The 17,810-nt window shown below is 38.0% G+C and overlaps 1 protein-coding gene across 3 annotated transcripts in view; it reads left to right on the forward strand.

Annotated features, from left to right (window-relative positions):
- The window catches only part of MAEL (maelstrom spermatogenic transposon silencer), a 59,034-nt gene extending 42,748 nt beyond the window's left edge, over positions 1–16,286 (forward strand). Inside the window, exons 11-14 of one of the 3 annotated variants that reach the window (XM_067025545.1) lie at positions 10,714–10,776; positions 11,767–11,902; positions 15,123–15,198; positions 15,987–16,276. In XM_067025545.1, the coding sequence (XP_066881646.1) occupies positions 10,714–10,776; positions 11,767–11,902; positions 15,123–15,198; positions 15,987–16,111 (400 nt within the window). In that variant the 3' untranslated portion in view covers positions 16,112–16,276. Of the gene's footprint in view, positions 1–10,713; positions 10,777–11,766; positions 11,903–15,122; positions 15,199–15,986 lie in introns of all 3 variants that reach the window. The other 2 variants (XM_059045489.2, XM_067025619.1) reach the window with 2 other exon arrangements.
- The last annotated feature ends 1,524 nt before the right edge of the window (positions 16,287–17,810 follow it).

A 17,810-nucleotide genomic window follows, 5' to 3' on the forward strand; every position in this document is an offset into this window, starting at 1 on the left:
AGAAAGGAAGAAAGAAAGGGAGAAGACAAAATAAAGTAGGATAAAATATAGTTATTAAAATTAAAAATAATTATTAAGAATAAAAATTTCTATTAAAGAAAAAAAAAACCAAAAAAAAAAAAGAAAAAACGGGTCGGTCTAACCCTAGGACAAATGGTGAAAACAAAGCTATACAGACAAAATCTCACACAGCAGCACACACATACACACTCCCAAAAAGAAAAAAAGGGAAAATAATAGTATATCTTGCTCCCAAAGTCCACCTCCTCAACTTGGGATATTTCGCTGTCTATTCAGGTTTTCCACAGATGCAGGGCACTTCAAGTTGACTGTGGAGCTTTAATCCGCTGCTTCTGAGGCTGCTGGGAGAGACCTCCCCCTATCCTCTTTGTTCGCACAGCTCCTGGGGTTCAGCTTTGGACTTGGTCCCGCCTCTGTGTGTAGGTCATCCGAGGGCGTCTGACCTTCACTCAGACAGGATGGGGTTAAAGGAGCAGCTGATTCGGGGGCTCTGGCACAGGCCGGGGGGCGGAAGGGGCACCTGATGTTGTCTTAATGTTAGGAAACTGAAAAGGTCCTCTCCCTTCTTTAGCCCAGGAAAGGAGAAGGAATGGATATTTTCCTAATCTCCCAAGTTGAAATTCAGAATGAACTCCCTTAGAAACAAAATGCCAGTGTAAGTAACCAGATGAGTTGGCGACTTTCAGGCCTGTGAAATGTTTTCCATGCTATGACAATAAAGAAGCTAGTCAATGGAAGGAGCAGGTGAAGCTGTCCACTGATTCACAGCAAGGAACCCTTAAATCTGGCAATTTCAGACAAGAGCTGGAAAGCACCTCTGGGGACTGAAGTGTCATCATTCTATGTCACTTTCTCCAGCTCGCTCAGGTAGTCAGATGAGTCCAGTGGCTGAAGCTCTCTTTTCCTGGCATCCTTTCTCGCTCCCAGCAGCTGCCATCTGTGCAGGAATGGGCCTTGCCATCTGTTGGCTACAGCCTTGCTCTCAGAGGATTAATATGTTCTTATCTTGGCAGTCCTCTTAGACAGTGGAATCCCAGTGGCAAGTACCAGCAGGAGTAGCAGGTGTACGAATGATCCAGGGATCAAGCAAAGCAAGTGATTCTATCTGGCAGTTAGTTTCTCATCATCTTAGGTCAGGATAGAACTTTAACTTCTCTTAATTTTCAAAGTTCCTTACGTTCCCTACTCTACTTAAGGCACTGAGAAATTTTGGAAGGCACAAACTCCTGCCTCCAGTCATTTAGGCCATGTTGCTTTTTAGAAGTTTGTTCATTTAATTCTCTTGATCTTTTAAGTTATTTTGATCTTTTTGCCTGGAGACCTTAAGAATGGTTTTTCATCTTTAAAGTCTAATAGTTTTACTGGAATGTTTCTCTGAGTATATTACTGCAGGTCAGTCTTCCCAGGTGTTTGGCAGGCCCTTTTAGTATGCAGAATCAGGTCTAATTTCTGGAGATTTTTCTTAGATTGTAGTTTAGTATTCTATTCCATTTAATTTTTCTTAAGGGTGTCCAATATATGTATGATTGGTCTTCTTTACCTTTCATTATGGTCACTTTTTCTGACCCTTGTTTCTTCTTTCTTTAGTCTCTTATTCTCATGGTAGTTTTCTGTTTTCTTCAGTTTCCCTTATTAACTTCTCATTTGAATCTGTTCTTCCTTAAGGCAGTTTGTAATTCAGTTCTTTTCCTATGTGATTTTTATATCTTTCCTGACTTTGTCAACTCTTTTCTTCTTTCTGTTCTTAGTTTTGAAGTTTCTTATTCAGGCCATGTTTTCGTATCTTCAAAATTTTTAAGGATATTTAATTCATATATTAATAACAATGTAGAGTGTTATGTTATAGTGTTGTTTTATAGTTTTCGTCTCCTTCATGGTTTTTTTTCAGAGGTCGGGGATGGGGGAGAGTTATCACCTATAGTGATTCTCATTTTCTGTTTACCTCTTGCAGTGGCTTTCTGTTGTTCCTTTGCATTTCTTGGACAGGGCTTTTTATTTGGGGTGGTTTGAGATTTGTAGTTCAAGTGCTTCCTCTTCTGTCAGTGTAGCAAAGTATGGTTTCTTTGAATGCTTTCAGTGTGGTGGCAGTGTGGTTGTGGGTCTTTCCATTTTTTTTTTCCTGCTTTCTTTGTCCTGGAGAATCCTAAGTTTCCCCCTCTGTGCTTTTTTTATCCCCTTCACACAGTCTCTAAAGGACTCCTTCCCTTCCTCTTGCCCTCTGCTGCCCAGAAACAATGCTTCCAGGCTGCCTTCTAGAGTCTTCAGGCACTTTTAAGTCAGTTTCCTGTAGCCAGTACTCTGATCTACCAGGATTCTGAATATTTATCAACCATCTCATTGTGGGAATTGTTGTAATTTAATCTTGGGCTCTCAATTTCCCTTCTCTCTCCTCCCCCCATGTTTTCTGGGCTCCACCCTCTCTATAAAGCTATATAGAGGCTTGGGTGTGAACTTGAGAAATGACTCCATTGGAAAGTAAGGATTTTCTTTTGGTAATTGAGTCTTGCAGTCTTGTAGGCATGCTTCTCTTAGTTATGCTGCAGGTATATACTTCGTTTTGTTTAATCGTGTTAGGCTTAAAGTTTATGGATGCTGTGTTAGGATATTTGGATTTATGTACCATTGACTCAACTACTGGCTAAAGTATTCCTAAAATTTCACATTCACAATTACTCACTGTCCATGTTTTCATACATTGTTGTCTCTGTGCCATCCAGGGTGGTGATGTAGCATTTCTTAAAAGGGAATTGTACTATTGTTTCTGGATTTTCTCCCGAGCCACTGACAGACACCTTTTCTGCAAGTTTTGATGCTGGTTCTTTCTTGATCTTATCAGATGATACCAGTAGAAGGTTTCAGAGACAAACCAATACTTTCTCAATGATTTATTGACTAAAATGTTGAAGGATTACAGTTGTTTGGTTATCCAGAATAATACTCAAATATATATGCAGAACAGAAACAGATTCACAGATATAGAAAACAAACCTAGTGGTTACCGAAAGGACAAGGGTGGAGGGAGGGACAAATTTAGGGATATGGGATTAACAGATACAAATGAATACATATGTAATAGATGAACAACAAAGATACACTGTATAGCTCAGGGAATTATACCATTATCTAGTTAATAACCTGTAATGGAATATAATCTGCAAAAATACTGAATCACTAAGCTGTATACCTAAAACTAACATAATATTGTAAATTAACTATACTGCAATAAAAACAAAAATAAAAATAAAATACTACATACCACTGCTTTAAAAAATAATAAATTTGTACATGTTTAGGCAATAGCAGCTATTTCTAGACTTGACCAATAGCAATTGTAGAATACCTTAAATTGTATGATGCAGTCCAACAAATGCATTCAGTTAAAATGTGAAAAAATCATGTTTTAGAATAGAAGAAATGGTGTTGAGTCTCAGAGTATGTATATGCTGCAACAAGAGTAGAGTAGTTTTGGTGTAAGACATTTTTGGAGGTCTGTGCCATGGGATTTTATTAAAGATAGAACCTGTTACATAGTACTTTAAGAACTTTAAGAATAACTGCTTTGGAAAGGATGGATCTACCTTTTCCTGAGCTTCATAATATTGTTAAGATTCTAATATATAGTATTTTACAAGGTAGTTTTGGTTGTAGCGGACAATAGGAACTATTGTTAGAATCTGGTAGTTAATATAAGCAGATAGGACTCGTTTCAAACACTGCTCTTAAACTTCTACTTAAAGGACATTAAAGTTTGTAATAAATTTTTGATAAATGTCTCTAGCTCTAGGAGAAATGGGTGGGTTTTATATTGGTGAAATAGAATACAGTTACACAAAAAGTATCAGAATCTTAAATAAGCAGGCTGTTAATGACTATCATGTTACTTTGAAGGCTAGAGTATATAACCTTTATACATGCCCCATTCTCCTTGTTGCTTCCTGTCATAATTGTCCTTGGATTAATTCACTGTGACCTGCTGACTGAAACAAGGCAGCTTTCATTTAATCAACGAATATTTATTGATCATCTCCTCTGCCCCTGTGAGCAGAGATTTGGGTTGAAGGAAGGACCTTTCCAAGAGAAGAAAATGGCCAAAACAGTGACTCAGGAATGAAAGCATAGAGACTGTTCAAGAAAAAAACAGTGAGTCAGTTTGACTAGAGCAAAGAACATCTGTAACTGTCAGATGACAGTGGTTCCTGAGAAAGGGAAAGGCAGGGTTATTCTTGAAAAGGAGAAGAAAGTTAACCCTGATATAAGAGAAAAAGAGATCATTGAGACCTTTGGAAATAACGAGGAAAAGCATGTAAAAGGCCTTTATGCTGCACATTATTTTAGTGAATAAGATGGTAAAACTTTGGGAGTAAGTTGCGAACTTAGTAGACATATTCACTTACAACCTTATGTTACTACTTTGGAGTGGAATTTCATAAAATAAATGTTGGAAATGCATTGAAGCTATATTTCAGGCTGCATAATGAATATTAATAGCGTAACAGAGTGTACAGAGCTGTTCTGATAATCATTAGATTTTTAGACTATGAATCTTCCTTTGCTAGAAAATACACTCATATTTTGGGATGATTTGGAGGAAGAGGACCAATAAGGATAAATAAAAACACATCCAAATAATGTCATTTTTAATAGTATAACTAGATTTGGAGACGTTTTTCCCTGGAGTCAGACTTTAATGGGTTTTTTGTTGTCGTTGTTGTAGTTTGTTTTAATACTGTGATACATTGTTAGTTTTTTAACTGCTTTCATTTAAAATATGATCTCCAATGGAAAATGTGTATATGAAGTAGGTACTCTTGGGGATTAAGTTCTGAACAAGGAGCAAAACTAACTGGAAATTTAAAATTACTTGATTCCGAGTGGGCATGTAAGGACTTAGATTTATTTTTTTGTTTTTTTTATTGGAGTACAGTTTACTTAAAATGTTGAGTTAGTTTCAGATGTATAGCAAAGTGATTCAGTTATACATATACATATATCTGTTCTTTTTCAGATTCTATTTCCCATATAGGTTATTACAGAGTACTGAATAGAGTTCCCTGTGCTATACAGTATGTTCTCGTTGATTATATATTTTACATATAGTAGTGTATATATGTTAATCCCAGCCTCCTAATTTAGACCCCCTGCCACCTTTGCCCTTTGGTAACCATAAGTTTGTTTTCTAAATCTGTGAGTCTGTTTCTGTTTTGTAAATAAGTTCATTAGTATCCATTTTTTTAGATTCCACATATAAGCAATATCATATGATATTTGTCTTTCTGCCGGGCTTATTTACTTAGTATGATAATCTCTAGGTCCATCCATGTGGCTGCAAATGGCATTGATTCATTCTTTATGGCTAATATTCCATTCTATATATGTATCACATCCTCTTTATCCATTCCTTTGTCGGTGGACATTTAGGTGGCTTCCATGTCTTGGGTATTGGAAATAGTGCTGCAGTGAACATTGGGGTGCATGTGTCTTTTTGATATATGGTTTTCTCTGGATATATGCCCAGGAGTGGGATTGCTGGATCATATGAGAGCTCTAATTTTAGTTTTTTAAGGAACCTCCATATTCTTCTCCATAGTGGTTGTACCAATTTACATTCCCACCAACAGTGTAGGAGGGTTCCCTTTTCTCCACACCCTCTCCAGCATTTATCGTTCGTAAACTTTCTGATGATGGCCATTCTGACCAGGGTGAGGTGATACCTCTTAGTTTTGATTTGCATTTCTCTAATAATTAGTGGTGTTGAGCATCTTTTCATGTGCTTTTTGGCCATCTGTATGTCTTCTTTAGAGAAATGTCTCTTTAGATCTTCTGTCCATTTTTTTATTGGGTTGTTTGCTTTTTTGACAGAGCTGCATGAGCTGTTTGTTTATTTTGGAGATTAATCACTTGCTGATCACTTCATTTTCAAATATTTTCTCCCATGCTGTGGGTTGTCTTTTTGTTTTGTTTATGGTTTCCTTTGCTGTGCAAAAGTTTTTAAGTTTAATTAGGTCCATTTGTTTATTTTGTTTCTGTTTTCATTACTCTAGGAGATGGATCCAAAAAAATATTGCTGCAACTTATATCAAAGAGTGTTCTATGTTTTCCTCTAAGACTTTTGTAGTATACAGTCTTACATTGAGGTCTTTAATCCATTTTGAATTTATTTTTGTGTATGGTGTTAGAGAGTGTTCTAATTTCATTCCTTTACATGTAGTAAAGTGTTCTAATTTCATTCCTTTACATGTCCAGTTTTCCCAGCACCACTTATTGAAGAGACTGTCTTTTCTCCATTATATGTTCTTGCCTTCTTTGTCATAGGTTAATAGATCATAGGTGTGTGGGTCTATTTCTGAGCTTTCTATCCTGTTCCATTGATCTGTAAGTCTGTCTTTTTGCCAGCAGTGTTTTGATGACTGTAGCTTTGTAGTATAGTCTGAGGTCAGGGAGCCTGATTCCTCCAGCTCCATTTTCTTTCTCAAGATTGCTTTGGCTTTTCAGGGTCTTTTGTGTTTCTGTACAAATTTTAAGTCTTTTGTTCTAGATCTGCCATTAGTAATTTGATAGGAATTGCATTGAATCTGTAGACTATCTTGGGTAGTGTAGTCATTTTGACAGTACTGATTCTTCCAGTCCAAGAACATGGTATATCTTTCCATCTGTTCATGTTGTCTTCGATTTCTTTCATCAGTGTCTTACAGTTTTCAGAGTACAGGTCTTTTGCCTCCTTAGGTAGATTTATTCCTAGATATTTTATTCTTTTTTGATGTGCTGGAAAATGGGATTGTTTCCTTAATTTCTCTTTCTGATTTTTCACTGGTAGTATATAGAAGTGTAACAGATTTCTGTATATTATTTTATAATTAATCCATTTTTGGATTCCTTTTATTTCTTCTCTGATTGCTATGGTTAGGACTTCCAAATCTATGTTGAATAAAAGCAGAGACAGTGGACAGCCTTCTCTTGTTCCTGATCTTAGAGGGAATACTTTCAGCTTGTCACCATTGAGAATGATGTTAGCTGTGATTTTGTCATATATGGCCTTCATTATGTTGAGGTATGTTCCCTCTGTGCCCACTTTCTAGAGAGTTTTTATCATAAATGGGTGTTGAATTTTGTCAAAAGCTTTTTCTGCTTCTATCAAGATGATCATATGGTTTTTCTTCAGTTTGTTAATGTGGTATATCACACTTATTGATTTGTGGATATTGAAGAATGTGTCCCTGGGATAAACCCCACTTGATCATGGTGTATGATCCCTTTAATGTATTGTTGGATTCAGTTTGCTAGTATTTTGTTGAGGATTTTTGCATCTGTGTTCATCAGTGATATTGGCCTGTAATTTTCTTTTCTGTGGTATCTTTGTCTGGTTTTGGTATCAGGGTTATGGTGGCCTCCTAGAATGAGTTTAGGAGTGTTCCTTCCTCTGGCATTTTTTGGAACAGTTTCAGAAGGGTAGGTGTTAACTCTTCTCTAAATGTTAGATAGAATTCACCTGTGAAGCCATCTGGTCCTGGACTTTTGTTTGTTGGCAGTTTTAAAATCACAGTTTCAATTTTAGTGCTTGTGATCGGTCTGTTCATATTTTCTGTTTTTTCTAGTTCAGTCTTAGAAGGTTATATCTTTCTTAAGAATGTGTGTGAATGATTTCCTACCTTTACTGTATGTTTGTTTACCCTTAGTGGTGAGCTTTCCCATTTGTAATTTTCTTGTTTCCAGTTGTGGTCTTTTCTTTTCTGCCTAGAGAAGTTCCTTTAGCATTTATTTGTAAAGCTAGTTTGGTAGTGCTGAATTCTTATTAGCTTTTGCTTGTCTGTAAAGCTTTTGATTTTGCCATCGAATCTGAATGAGAGCCTTGCTGGGTAGAGTATTCTTGGTTGCAGGCTTTTTGCTTTCATCACTTTAAATATATTGTGCCACTCCCTTCTGGCCTGCAGAGTTCTGCTGAAAAATCAGTTGATAACCTTATGGGGATTCTCTTGTATGTTATTTTGTTGCTTTGCCCTTGTTGCTTTTTTTTTTTAAGCATTGTAATTTATTTTTCATTGAAGTAAAGTTGAATTACACTGTTGTGTCAATTACTGCTGTGCAGCAGTGACTCAGTTTTATACACACACACACACACACACACACACACACACACACACACATTCTTTTTCACATTCTTTTCCATTATGGTTTATCATAGGATGTTGAATATAGTTCCCTGTGCTATCCAGTAGGACCTTGTTGTTTATCCATCCTGTGTATACACCAGTTTGCATATGCTAATCCAAAACTCCCACTCCTACCTTCTCCAACCCTCCTCCCCCTTGGCAACCACCAGTCTATTCTCTATGTCCCTGATGTTTTTTCTGTTTCATAGATAGGTTCATTTGTGTCATATTATAGAGTCCATCTATAAGGGATATCATATGGTATTTGTCTTTATCTTTCTGACTTACTTCACTTAGTATGATAATCTCTAGGTCCATTCATGTTGCTGCAAATGACATCATTTCATTCTTTTTTATAGCTGAGTAGTATTCCATTGTATTTATGTACCATATCTTCTTTATCCATTCATCTGTTGATGGACACTTAGGTTGTTTCCATGTCTTGGCTGTTGTGAATAGTGCTGCTATGAACATAGGGGTACATGTATCTTTTTGAATTGTAATTTTGTCTGGATATATGCCCAGGAGTCAGATTGCTGGATCATATGGTAATTCTATTTTTACTTTTGTGAGGAACATCCTATACTGTTTTCCACCGTGGCTACACCAGCTTATATTACCACCAACTGTAGGAAGGTTCCCTTTTCTCCACACCCTCTCCAGCATTTAACTGTTTGTAGACTTTTTAATGGTGGCCTTTCTGACTGGCATGAGGTGGTACCTCATTGTAGTTTTTATTTGCATTTCTCTTAATTTGCAGTGTTGAGCATCTTTTCATGTACCTATTGGCCATCTGTATTTCTTCTTTGGAGAAATGTCTCTTTAGGTCTTCTGCCCATTTCTTGATTGGGTTGTTTGTTTTTTGTCTTCTTGTTTCTTTTAATATTTTCTTTTTGTCTTTAATTTTTGTCAGTTCTATTACTATGTGTCTCAGCATGCTCCTCCTTGGGTTTATCCTGCCTGGGACTCTCTGCACTTCCTGGACTAGGTGACTGTTTTCTTTCCCATGTTAGGGAAGTTTTCAATTATTATCTCTTCAAATTTTTTCTCATTCTGGACACCTATAATGTAAACATTGGTGCATTTAATGTTGTCCCAGAGGTCTCTTAAACTGTCCTCATTTCTTTTTATTCTTTATGCTGTTCCATAGCAGTGATTTCCACCATTCTGTCTTCATGTTCACTTATCCATTCTACTTCATTTATTCTGCTATTTATTTCATCTAGTGTATTTTTCATTTCAGTTATTGTTCAGCTCCGTTTGTTTATCTTCTAGCTCTTTGTTAAAACATTTCTTGTATCTTCTTGGTCTGTACCTCCATTTTTTTTCTGAGATCTTGGACTGTCTTTACTATCATTACTCTGAATTCTTTTTCAGGTAGACTGCCTATTTTCCACTTCACTTAGTTGTTGTGGGGTTTTATCTTGTTCCTTCCTCTGGAACATATTTCTCTGCCATCTCATTTTATGTAACTTTGTGTTTGTAGTCCCATGGGCTGCAGGATTGTAGTTCCTCTTGCTTCTGGAGTCTGCCCCCTGGTGGGTGAGTCTGGTCTAATAGGCTTGTGGAGGCCTCCCAGTGAGAGGGACTGGTGCCTTGATTTAGATTTAGTTTTAACTTAAGCCTTCATTTTAAAGTTAGTTTTATGAATCATATTTATTGAATCACATTTTGTAAAAGCAGTGGGAAATTCTTAATCTTATTTATAGATAGCCTTCCATTCAGTTAAATAACAAGTGCAGATAATGGACTTTTTACACTTACTGTTTAGCGTGTTTATAATTTCTAAGTGAAGATTTTTGCTAAGTTCAGGGAAGGTTTCTATTATGCAGGTAGTGCTGTTCTGAGGCTCCAATGACTTATGCACTCAGGGGAAAGATATACAGGTTTATAGTGCCTTTCATCGTGAAAGTATGTTGTTGATCATTTCCTCTCCAACATCCCCTCCTGAGGTCTTCACTCCAACATCCACTTCTCAGTGACACTGTTACTGCCTACCTTATCTAAAATGTCACCCTTCTCTTGCATTTCATGTCTTTTTCTTGTTTTTTCCTTCTTAGAACTCATCTAACTTACCACGTTATTATGCCTACATATCTTTTGATCTGACTTCCCCATTAAAAAGTAAGTTTTGTTTGCACACGAGTTTGTGTTTCATTCTGTACTGTATCCCTAGTGCCTAGGACAATTCCTGGTAAGTAGTATGTCCTCAGTAAATGTGTGTTTAATGAGTATATGTTAACTATAGTCTATATATAGATTTTCTCTCTATATATAAATCTATATTTAGATTTTCAAGGTAAAATCTGTTATAGCTGCATGTTTGCAATGCATCATGAATTTGCATCAGAGGAAGTAACATTAAAAACTTGTTTTTAAAAAAAATCTACTTTTTGTATGTTAAATTAGAAACCTTAATCTCTGAGTAATAGTTGAAGTCATTTAAGAAAGTGACACTAAGGTAGAAATCTGGCACATATAAACCCATAAGCAGTGCTGCTTCAGTTATATGAGGATATTAAAGTCTTTTCTTTTTTCTGTACAGGTGCAAGTGGCATGAAGAAAATGATATTCTCCTCTGTGCTTTAGCTGTTTGCAAGAAAATTGCGTAAGTTGGAGAAAGGAGTTTCTTCCTAATGCTTTATTCTGCACTGAATTCTTTGCAACTTTGCTTGTTGTTGCTTTGGCATTCAGGGTGCATCACTGTTTACCTCTGTTTCCACAACTATCTTTTAAAACAAAGGTTTTTGGGGCTTCCCTGGTGGCGCAGTGGTTGAGAGCCTGCCTGCCGATGCAGGGGACGCAGGTTCGTGCCCTGGTCCGGGAAGATCCCACATGCCGCGGAGCGGCTGGGCCCGTGAGCCATGGCCGCTGAGCCTGCGCGTCCGGAGCCTGTGCTCCGCAAAGGGAGAGGCCACAACAGTGAGAGGCCCGCGTACCGCAAAAAAAAAAATAAATAAAAAAATAAAAAATAAAACAAAGGTTTTTTAAATCATGTCACTTGTATTCTTCTGCCCATGTCACTACTTGTCTGGTGTAGTTACCACCTGAGCAATTTGAGCCTTCAGAAGTACTTATTGAAAATTTTTTCTTCTAGGATTCCTGTAGGAAACTGAAGTTCCCTACTGTCATTAAGAACAGCACTTCCTTGTGAAGGTGCTCAAAAAATATAGACCCTTTTCTCCTCATTTTGTAGGGAAAGTACCTGCAGCCTCAGATCTGTGGAAGCTCTGGTAATCCCAGAGCTGATGGTAGTTGGTTCTGAGGATGAATAAGTGTTTCTAAGTTTTAGCCCTATTGCTGGTGTTGCCTCTCCCTGCCTTAAATATTTGAGAATTCTGGTGCTCTTTACCCTCATTCCCATCCACTTACAATGAATCTGAAATTTTATTTGGTAATCAAAGTATTGCTTACCAGTAATGACCAGTTTTATGATATTTACTGATACCTATTCCCATTTTTCCTCCAAATCTCTAAATTTTTTTCCCTATTTACAATAATATCTCACATGCTTTGTCAGAAATTTTTTTAATGTGAATGCTTTTAGAATGAAGTAGATAAGATTCTGATAATAAGCATTTTAAATTCCTTTTTAAAGATACTGCATCAGTAATTCTGTGGCCACTCTCCTTGGAATCCAGCTCACAGAGGCTCATGTACCACTTCAAGATTATGAGGCCAGCAAAACTGTGACACCCCAAATGGTTGTATTGGATGCAGGGCGTTATTACCAGGTAAGGAGCAGACTTTGGGGGGCTGCTAGTCTCTCAAGAGCAGGCCTTTGTTTGGTTCTCTCTTCTGTTAAAAATTTTTTTTGATCCTTCATGGAATGTCAGGTTTTTTTTTTTTTTTTTTTTTTTTTTTTTTTTTTTTTTTTTTTTTGTGGTATGCGGGCCTCTCACTGTTGTGGCCTCTCCCATTGCGGAGCACAGGCTCCGGACGCGCAGGCTCAGCGGCCATGGCTCACGGGCCCAGCCGCTCCACGGCATGTGGGATCCTCCCGGACTGGGGCATGAACCCGCGTCCCCTGCATCAGCAGGCGGACTCCCAACCACTGCGCCACCAGGGAAGCCCAGGAATGTCAGTTTTTAATCCAGTTGGATCTTACAAAAAATCCTTTTCCTTCCTTGTATATTTTCCTACTGTACTTAACAAAGAAAATTAAAATTAGCATTAGTGTTTATACAAAACACATCCAAACATTTATTCCAAAAATTATGTGATACACATTTTTGAAGTAGATATTTTAAATATAAGACCTGATTCAGGATTTGATTAGAGACTATCTAATTTCCCTACCACCCCTCTTCCCTCCTTGGTACTTGGTACCAAGTACTTGGTACTTCCCTCCCCAACTACTTACTAGTAGGCCTCTCTACACCACTGAGAGCATAGCAATTAAGAGTATGGGCTCTCAAATTAGAATTCCTAAATTTCACTTCAGGCTCTGCTACACATAGGCTGTGTGACTCTCTGCAAGTTATTTGAACTTTCTGTGCTGATTCCTTATCTGTAGAACAAGAATAATAATAAGGGCTAGTAGTCGTCATAGGATTAAATGCAGCAGTATATGAAAGTACTTAGATCTCTGACTTAGTAACATTTATTATCTACTATGTTCTCTTTATAAATAGTTAATAAAATATTGAAAAGGGAACCCCAAAATGGAGTGAACTATTGATAAAACAACTATTAGGATCAATCTCAAAGGCATTACTTAGGCTTAGCAAAAGCAGCAGTCTCAAAAGGTTATGTAATGTATGATTCCGTTTATATGACATTGTTAAATACAAATGATAATGATGAAGAACATATCAGTGGTTCCCATGGGTTAGGGGAGGAGAGTATGACTGTAAAGGGATAGGAGGTTTTTGAGGTGATAGGATGGCTCTGTATTTTGATTGCAATGGTGGTTTCACGAATCTCTTCATTTGTTAAAACTCGTAGAAATGTACACACCAAAGAAGTCTGTCTTACTCCATGATAATTTTAAAAATAAAAAAGAGAGCTCTCCATATAATCTCTGGGCAAGACTCTTCTCTCTTCTGTCTACTGTTAACCCCTTAACCCAATGGTTCTCCACTAGGACCTATTTTGTGTCCTTCAGGGGACATTTGGCAACACTTGGATACATTTTTGGTTGTCACAGCTGTAGAGAGGGTGCTACTGGCATACAGGGGGTAGATAGATACCAGTAAGCCTGCTAAACACCTGACTATGTACAGACAGCCTCCTGAACAAAGTATTATTTAGCCTAAAATGTCAATAGTACCCAGGATGAGAAACACTGCCTTAGCCCCATCATCACCATCTGTGTTGAGACTACCAGATTTAGTCTCATTACCCCTCTTTTCATTGTTCACATCAGTCACTATGGAAGCTTAGGATACCTAGATGCTTGCTCATCTCCCACACTCATCTTGTTAGGCTGATTCGGTTTTTCAGCCTTCCCTTCCCCAACTCCTGAAAAACTTTCTGAGTCTTCTTAATCTCATTTATCAGCAAAATCTCATGTCTTCAACCTCCTCTTGGGAAGGTCTGTTTTCCTCCTTGGTTGTAACTAAAACTTGGCTGTTCTCTAGAGATACTGCTTCCCTGTTAGCGACACTTTTTTTTTTTCTCATTTATCATGGGCTTAGATTTGAAGTAGTTGTCCTTGTTTAACTTTGTGGCCTCTAGACTTTTTTCTGCCTTCTCCCTAAAATCCCTAGGCTTTGAATCACATGCCATTCAGGCTGTAGTACCTGATAACCCCTTCTTGGAGTCATTAGGCCCCTGAGTTGGTCATCCTCATTCTTAGAGCAACACTGAGCCAGGAGATCAAACAATATTCCTGGTAGAATTCTTGACTTCAGTTTCCCCGTAGATGATCCTTCCAGTTGCCTGACATTTTAATTGCTTGATTTGCCTTTCTCCAGTGATCCTGTTCCCTGCCATACATCAAGTATCCACTCCCATGATCATATTCTAGGCCCCAATGGCATCTCCCCATAATCTCAATTTCAAGCATCCTACTCTCTACCGCTGTCTTTCTCTGGTACATCAGTGCCAACAATTCTTTGATCTCTCCTGGGACCTTCAGTTCATTGTATGCCTCCACTGTTCTGCTCTCCTTCGCAGGGTCACTGCATGGCACAACTCCAGCTTCCTTCCCAGCTTAGATTCCTTGCTCCATAATTTTCACTCACTTGCACCATGAACTCCACTGGCCCGTCATTCTTCATCATAGTTGGTTGATAAACACTAACCCTGATTAAATCAACTCTTCACCTATTCTGTTATACATTTGAAGCTAACCAAGGCTGAAAAGAAACTACCATACTGACTGGTGTTATTAAATACTCATTACCACCAACCTCACGTGAGCCCTTAACCTTTCCTGGCAGTTGTCCATTTCTCTAGTTTGATTAATCTCCCACTCTCCTAGACAGTTATTTCTCACCTTCTCTCACTTCAAACTTCTATCAACTCTTCCTTCATCCTTGTTCTAGCTGTTGCTCGTATCCCCTCCTTCTCTGAGAAAATAGAAGCAATCAAGAGGTTTTCCATGTATTTCTACCATTGCATCTACCATATACTCTAATGCATGAATTGTCTGTTTCTATCTAAGACCAATCCTTTTATTTCTCTATTAGATCTCATTCTCTTACCTACCTAAGGAGACGGCTCTAATAATTTCATCAGGGTTTCTCTCTGTTCTGAGTCATTCTTATCAGGAAAACTGCTATAATCTCATTTAAAAAAAAAAAAAACCCTTTCTTGACCCTGTAATTTCCCCCTCAAAGATTGCCCTCTGCTCCCCTCACAGCCGTACTCTTCAAAAGTTGATCAGACATTGGAAAAGTGGATGTTAGTTTGTATTTAAAGAGTAATTTGAAGTAGATGATTCAATAATAAGAAATGAACATGTTTTCCCCTGTTTTTATTTTTTGTTGTTGTTGTTGTTACTTATAGATGCTAAGGGCTCAGGGTCCAGGATTCTCTCATTTCAGCTCTTCTAATCAGGAACAGAGATCAAATACACCCACTGGTAAGCATCTTATATTTAATAAGAAAGCACCTCAAAGAGTTTAGGGGTTTTTTTATGATCCTGGGGTATGATACTTAAACAGATTATCTAAGTTGGCTTTAGGGTATAAGAATCTTGTTGAATTGGGAGTTTTACTTGGCATAAGCACTTAATTTGGATATGTAGATTTTTGTATCACTTTGATAAAATTTAATTCTTCAGAATTTTGTTCAGGGCATTTAAAATAAAACCTATTACTTTTGTAGCAGCTGTAGTTTTATAGTTTTGATATAAGGGTGTCTTTGGGGGAAATGGGAAAGTTTTAAAAAGCTAGTGACAGGGCTTCCCTGGTGGCGCAGTGGTTGAGAGTCCGCCTGCCGATGCAGGGGATATGGGTTATTGCCCCGGTCCGGGAGGATCCCACATGCCGCCGAGCGGCTGGGCCCGTGAGCCATTGCCGCTGAGCCTGCGCATCCGGAGCCTGTGCTCCATAACGGGAGAGGCCACAACAGTGAGAGGCCCACGTACAGAAAACAAACAAACAACAACAACAAAAAACAATGCAAAAAAAAACCAGCTAGTGACATGAAATTTCAAGTGGTCCCTGAAGAACTTCAATTAAGGTTTCCAGGACTTAAAAAGAATATTCTTGTTCAACCTTTTTGCCTTTACTCTAAGAACCATCTCTTCTATTGACGATCCGTTTAATCGTGGCTTAGTGAAAAGGCCTGCAGTAGGATGAGTCATTTGAGGGATCTCTAAGACTATAAAATTGCTATATTTCTTTTCTTGTATTTTTAATATCCCAGGTGACTCCCCATCTGGGGTGAACATTTCTGGCCAGAATAGTAGTGTTCGGGGAAGAGGGATTACCCGCTTACTAGAGAGCATCTACAGATCCTCCAGCAATAGCCACAAATTCTCCCATCTGTGAGACTTTGCTCTTACCTTACATGTCCCAAAAAGATGGATGCAAATCTTTCCCTTCCTTATCTTAAAAATGATACTTTTTTTGCAATTTCTGGAAGAACAACGAACCTCACTTACCTTCTGACTACAGTTGTATTAAACAGATCATATCAATAAATGTCACTACTATAAAAACTACTTAATTTGTAAGGAAATTCTGTTTCATATATTAAAAATAATTGTGGTTGGAGAAGATCTTGGCATTTTTGCTTTTTTCTTGAGGGCTTGTTCTACTTTCTGACTGTATTATGGGAATGCCATTAAAGTTTTGAGTCCTATAAGGATAAAACTAGCTTTTTCAGAGTTGTGCTTTTGGGACTGTTATATTTTGGTATCTTTTCTGCACAATAAAAGTATTAAGTATCTGTTAGGAAAGGTTTTAAAATAGTTTTAATCTATTTCTTTCCATTATGGAGATGTGGAACTGTACCCTTGAGACCTGCAGCTATTTTCATTGCAAATATCTAACAAAATCAGCCTTTAACAAAAATAAAGTTTTGCTACTTAGTCTTTGAAATATGCTGACTTTGGCAAAAGTCATTTGAAGGATGAGAAGCCAAAAAGAGATGATGTAATTTTCCCCAAATAACATGGCTAGATAGTGACCAGATTCCAGGTCCACTTGACCACAAAGCTCTTTGCATATACTAAGCAGATGTATGTTGAGTCAAGTATGTGCCCTGTTTGTGATTGACTTAAACTGGCTCATGTTCGCTACTCAGGCTGTTATATAGCCCTGGAGTAGGAGAAGAGATGTTGTAACCCTTTTTACTTGGAACCACAGTAAGACCATACATGGCAGTGGCAGAGACAGCATTCTAATTTAGGTCTGTTTGGCTCAAAACCCTAGAGAATCACTTGGTGTGTGTCATACGACTCTGGTTTATCTTAATACCCATATTCTCCTTTACCAACTAACTACTGAGTACCTACTTTGTGGATATATACACACACACACATCATCTTGTAAAATCCTTAATAACCACTCTGAGGAAGGAGGTACCTCCATTTTACAGACACACATAGAACTCAGATTCAGGTCGTATAGTTACCTTATGGAGAAATTGTTAACCAGGTCTGACTCCAAAGACCATGTTACCCATATCCACAATTTCACCTCCTTTTCATCTATTTCTGATAATCAGATCTTAAAACAAAGAATAGGTCATTGAATGTAAAGTTTATATACTGCATTTTCTACTAGCAGATTGGTTTTTAAATCTTATATATAAGCTTTGAGACCATTTTATCTTTCTTCAAAATCACCATGACAGTAATTGGGTTGGCTTCAAAAGTGGAGGGAAAGGGCTTCCCTGGTGGCACAGTGGCAAAGAACCTTCCTGCCAATGCAAGGGACACCGGTTCGAGCCCTGGTCCAGGAAGATCCCACATGCTGGGGAGCAGCTAAGCCCATTAGCTGCAACTGCTGAGCCTGCGTGCTACAACTACTGAAGCCTGTGCACCTAGAGCCCGTGCTCAGCAGCAAGAGAAGCCACTGCAATGAGAAGCCTGTGCACTGCAAGGAAGAGTAGCCCCTGCTCGCCGCAACTAGAGAAAGCCCACCTGCAGCAGTGTGACCCAATGCAGCCAAAAATAAATGAATAAATCGATTTTTTTAAGTGGAGGGAAAGCCTAAAATTACAATTCAGAGCTATGGCCTCAGG

Source organism: Kogia breviceps, chromosome 1, assembly GCF_026419965.1.
Source record: "Kogia breviceps isolate mKogBre1 chromosome 1, mKogBre1 haplotype 1, whole genome shotgun sequence".
In the NCBI taxonomy this organism is placed as follows: Eukaryota; Metazoa; Chordata; class Mammalia; order Artiodactyla; family Physeteridae; genus Kogia; species Kogia breviceps.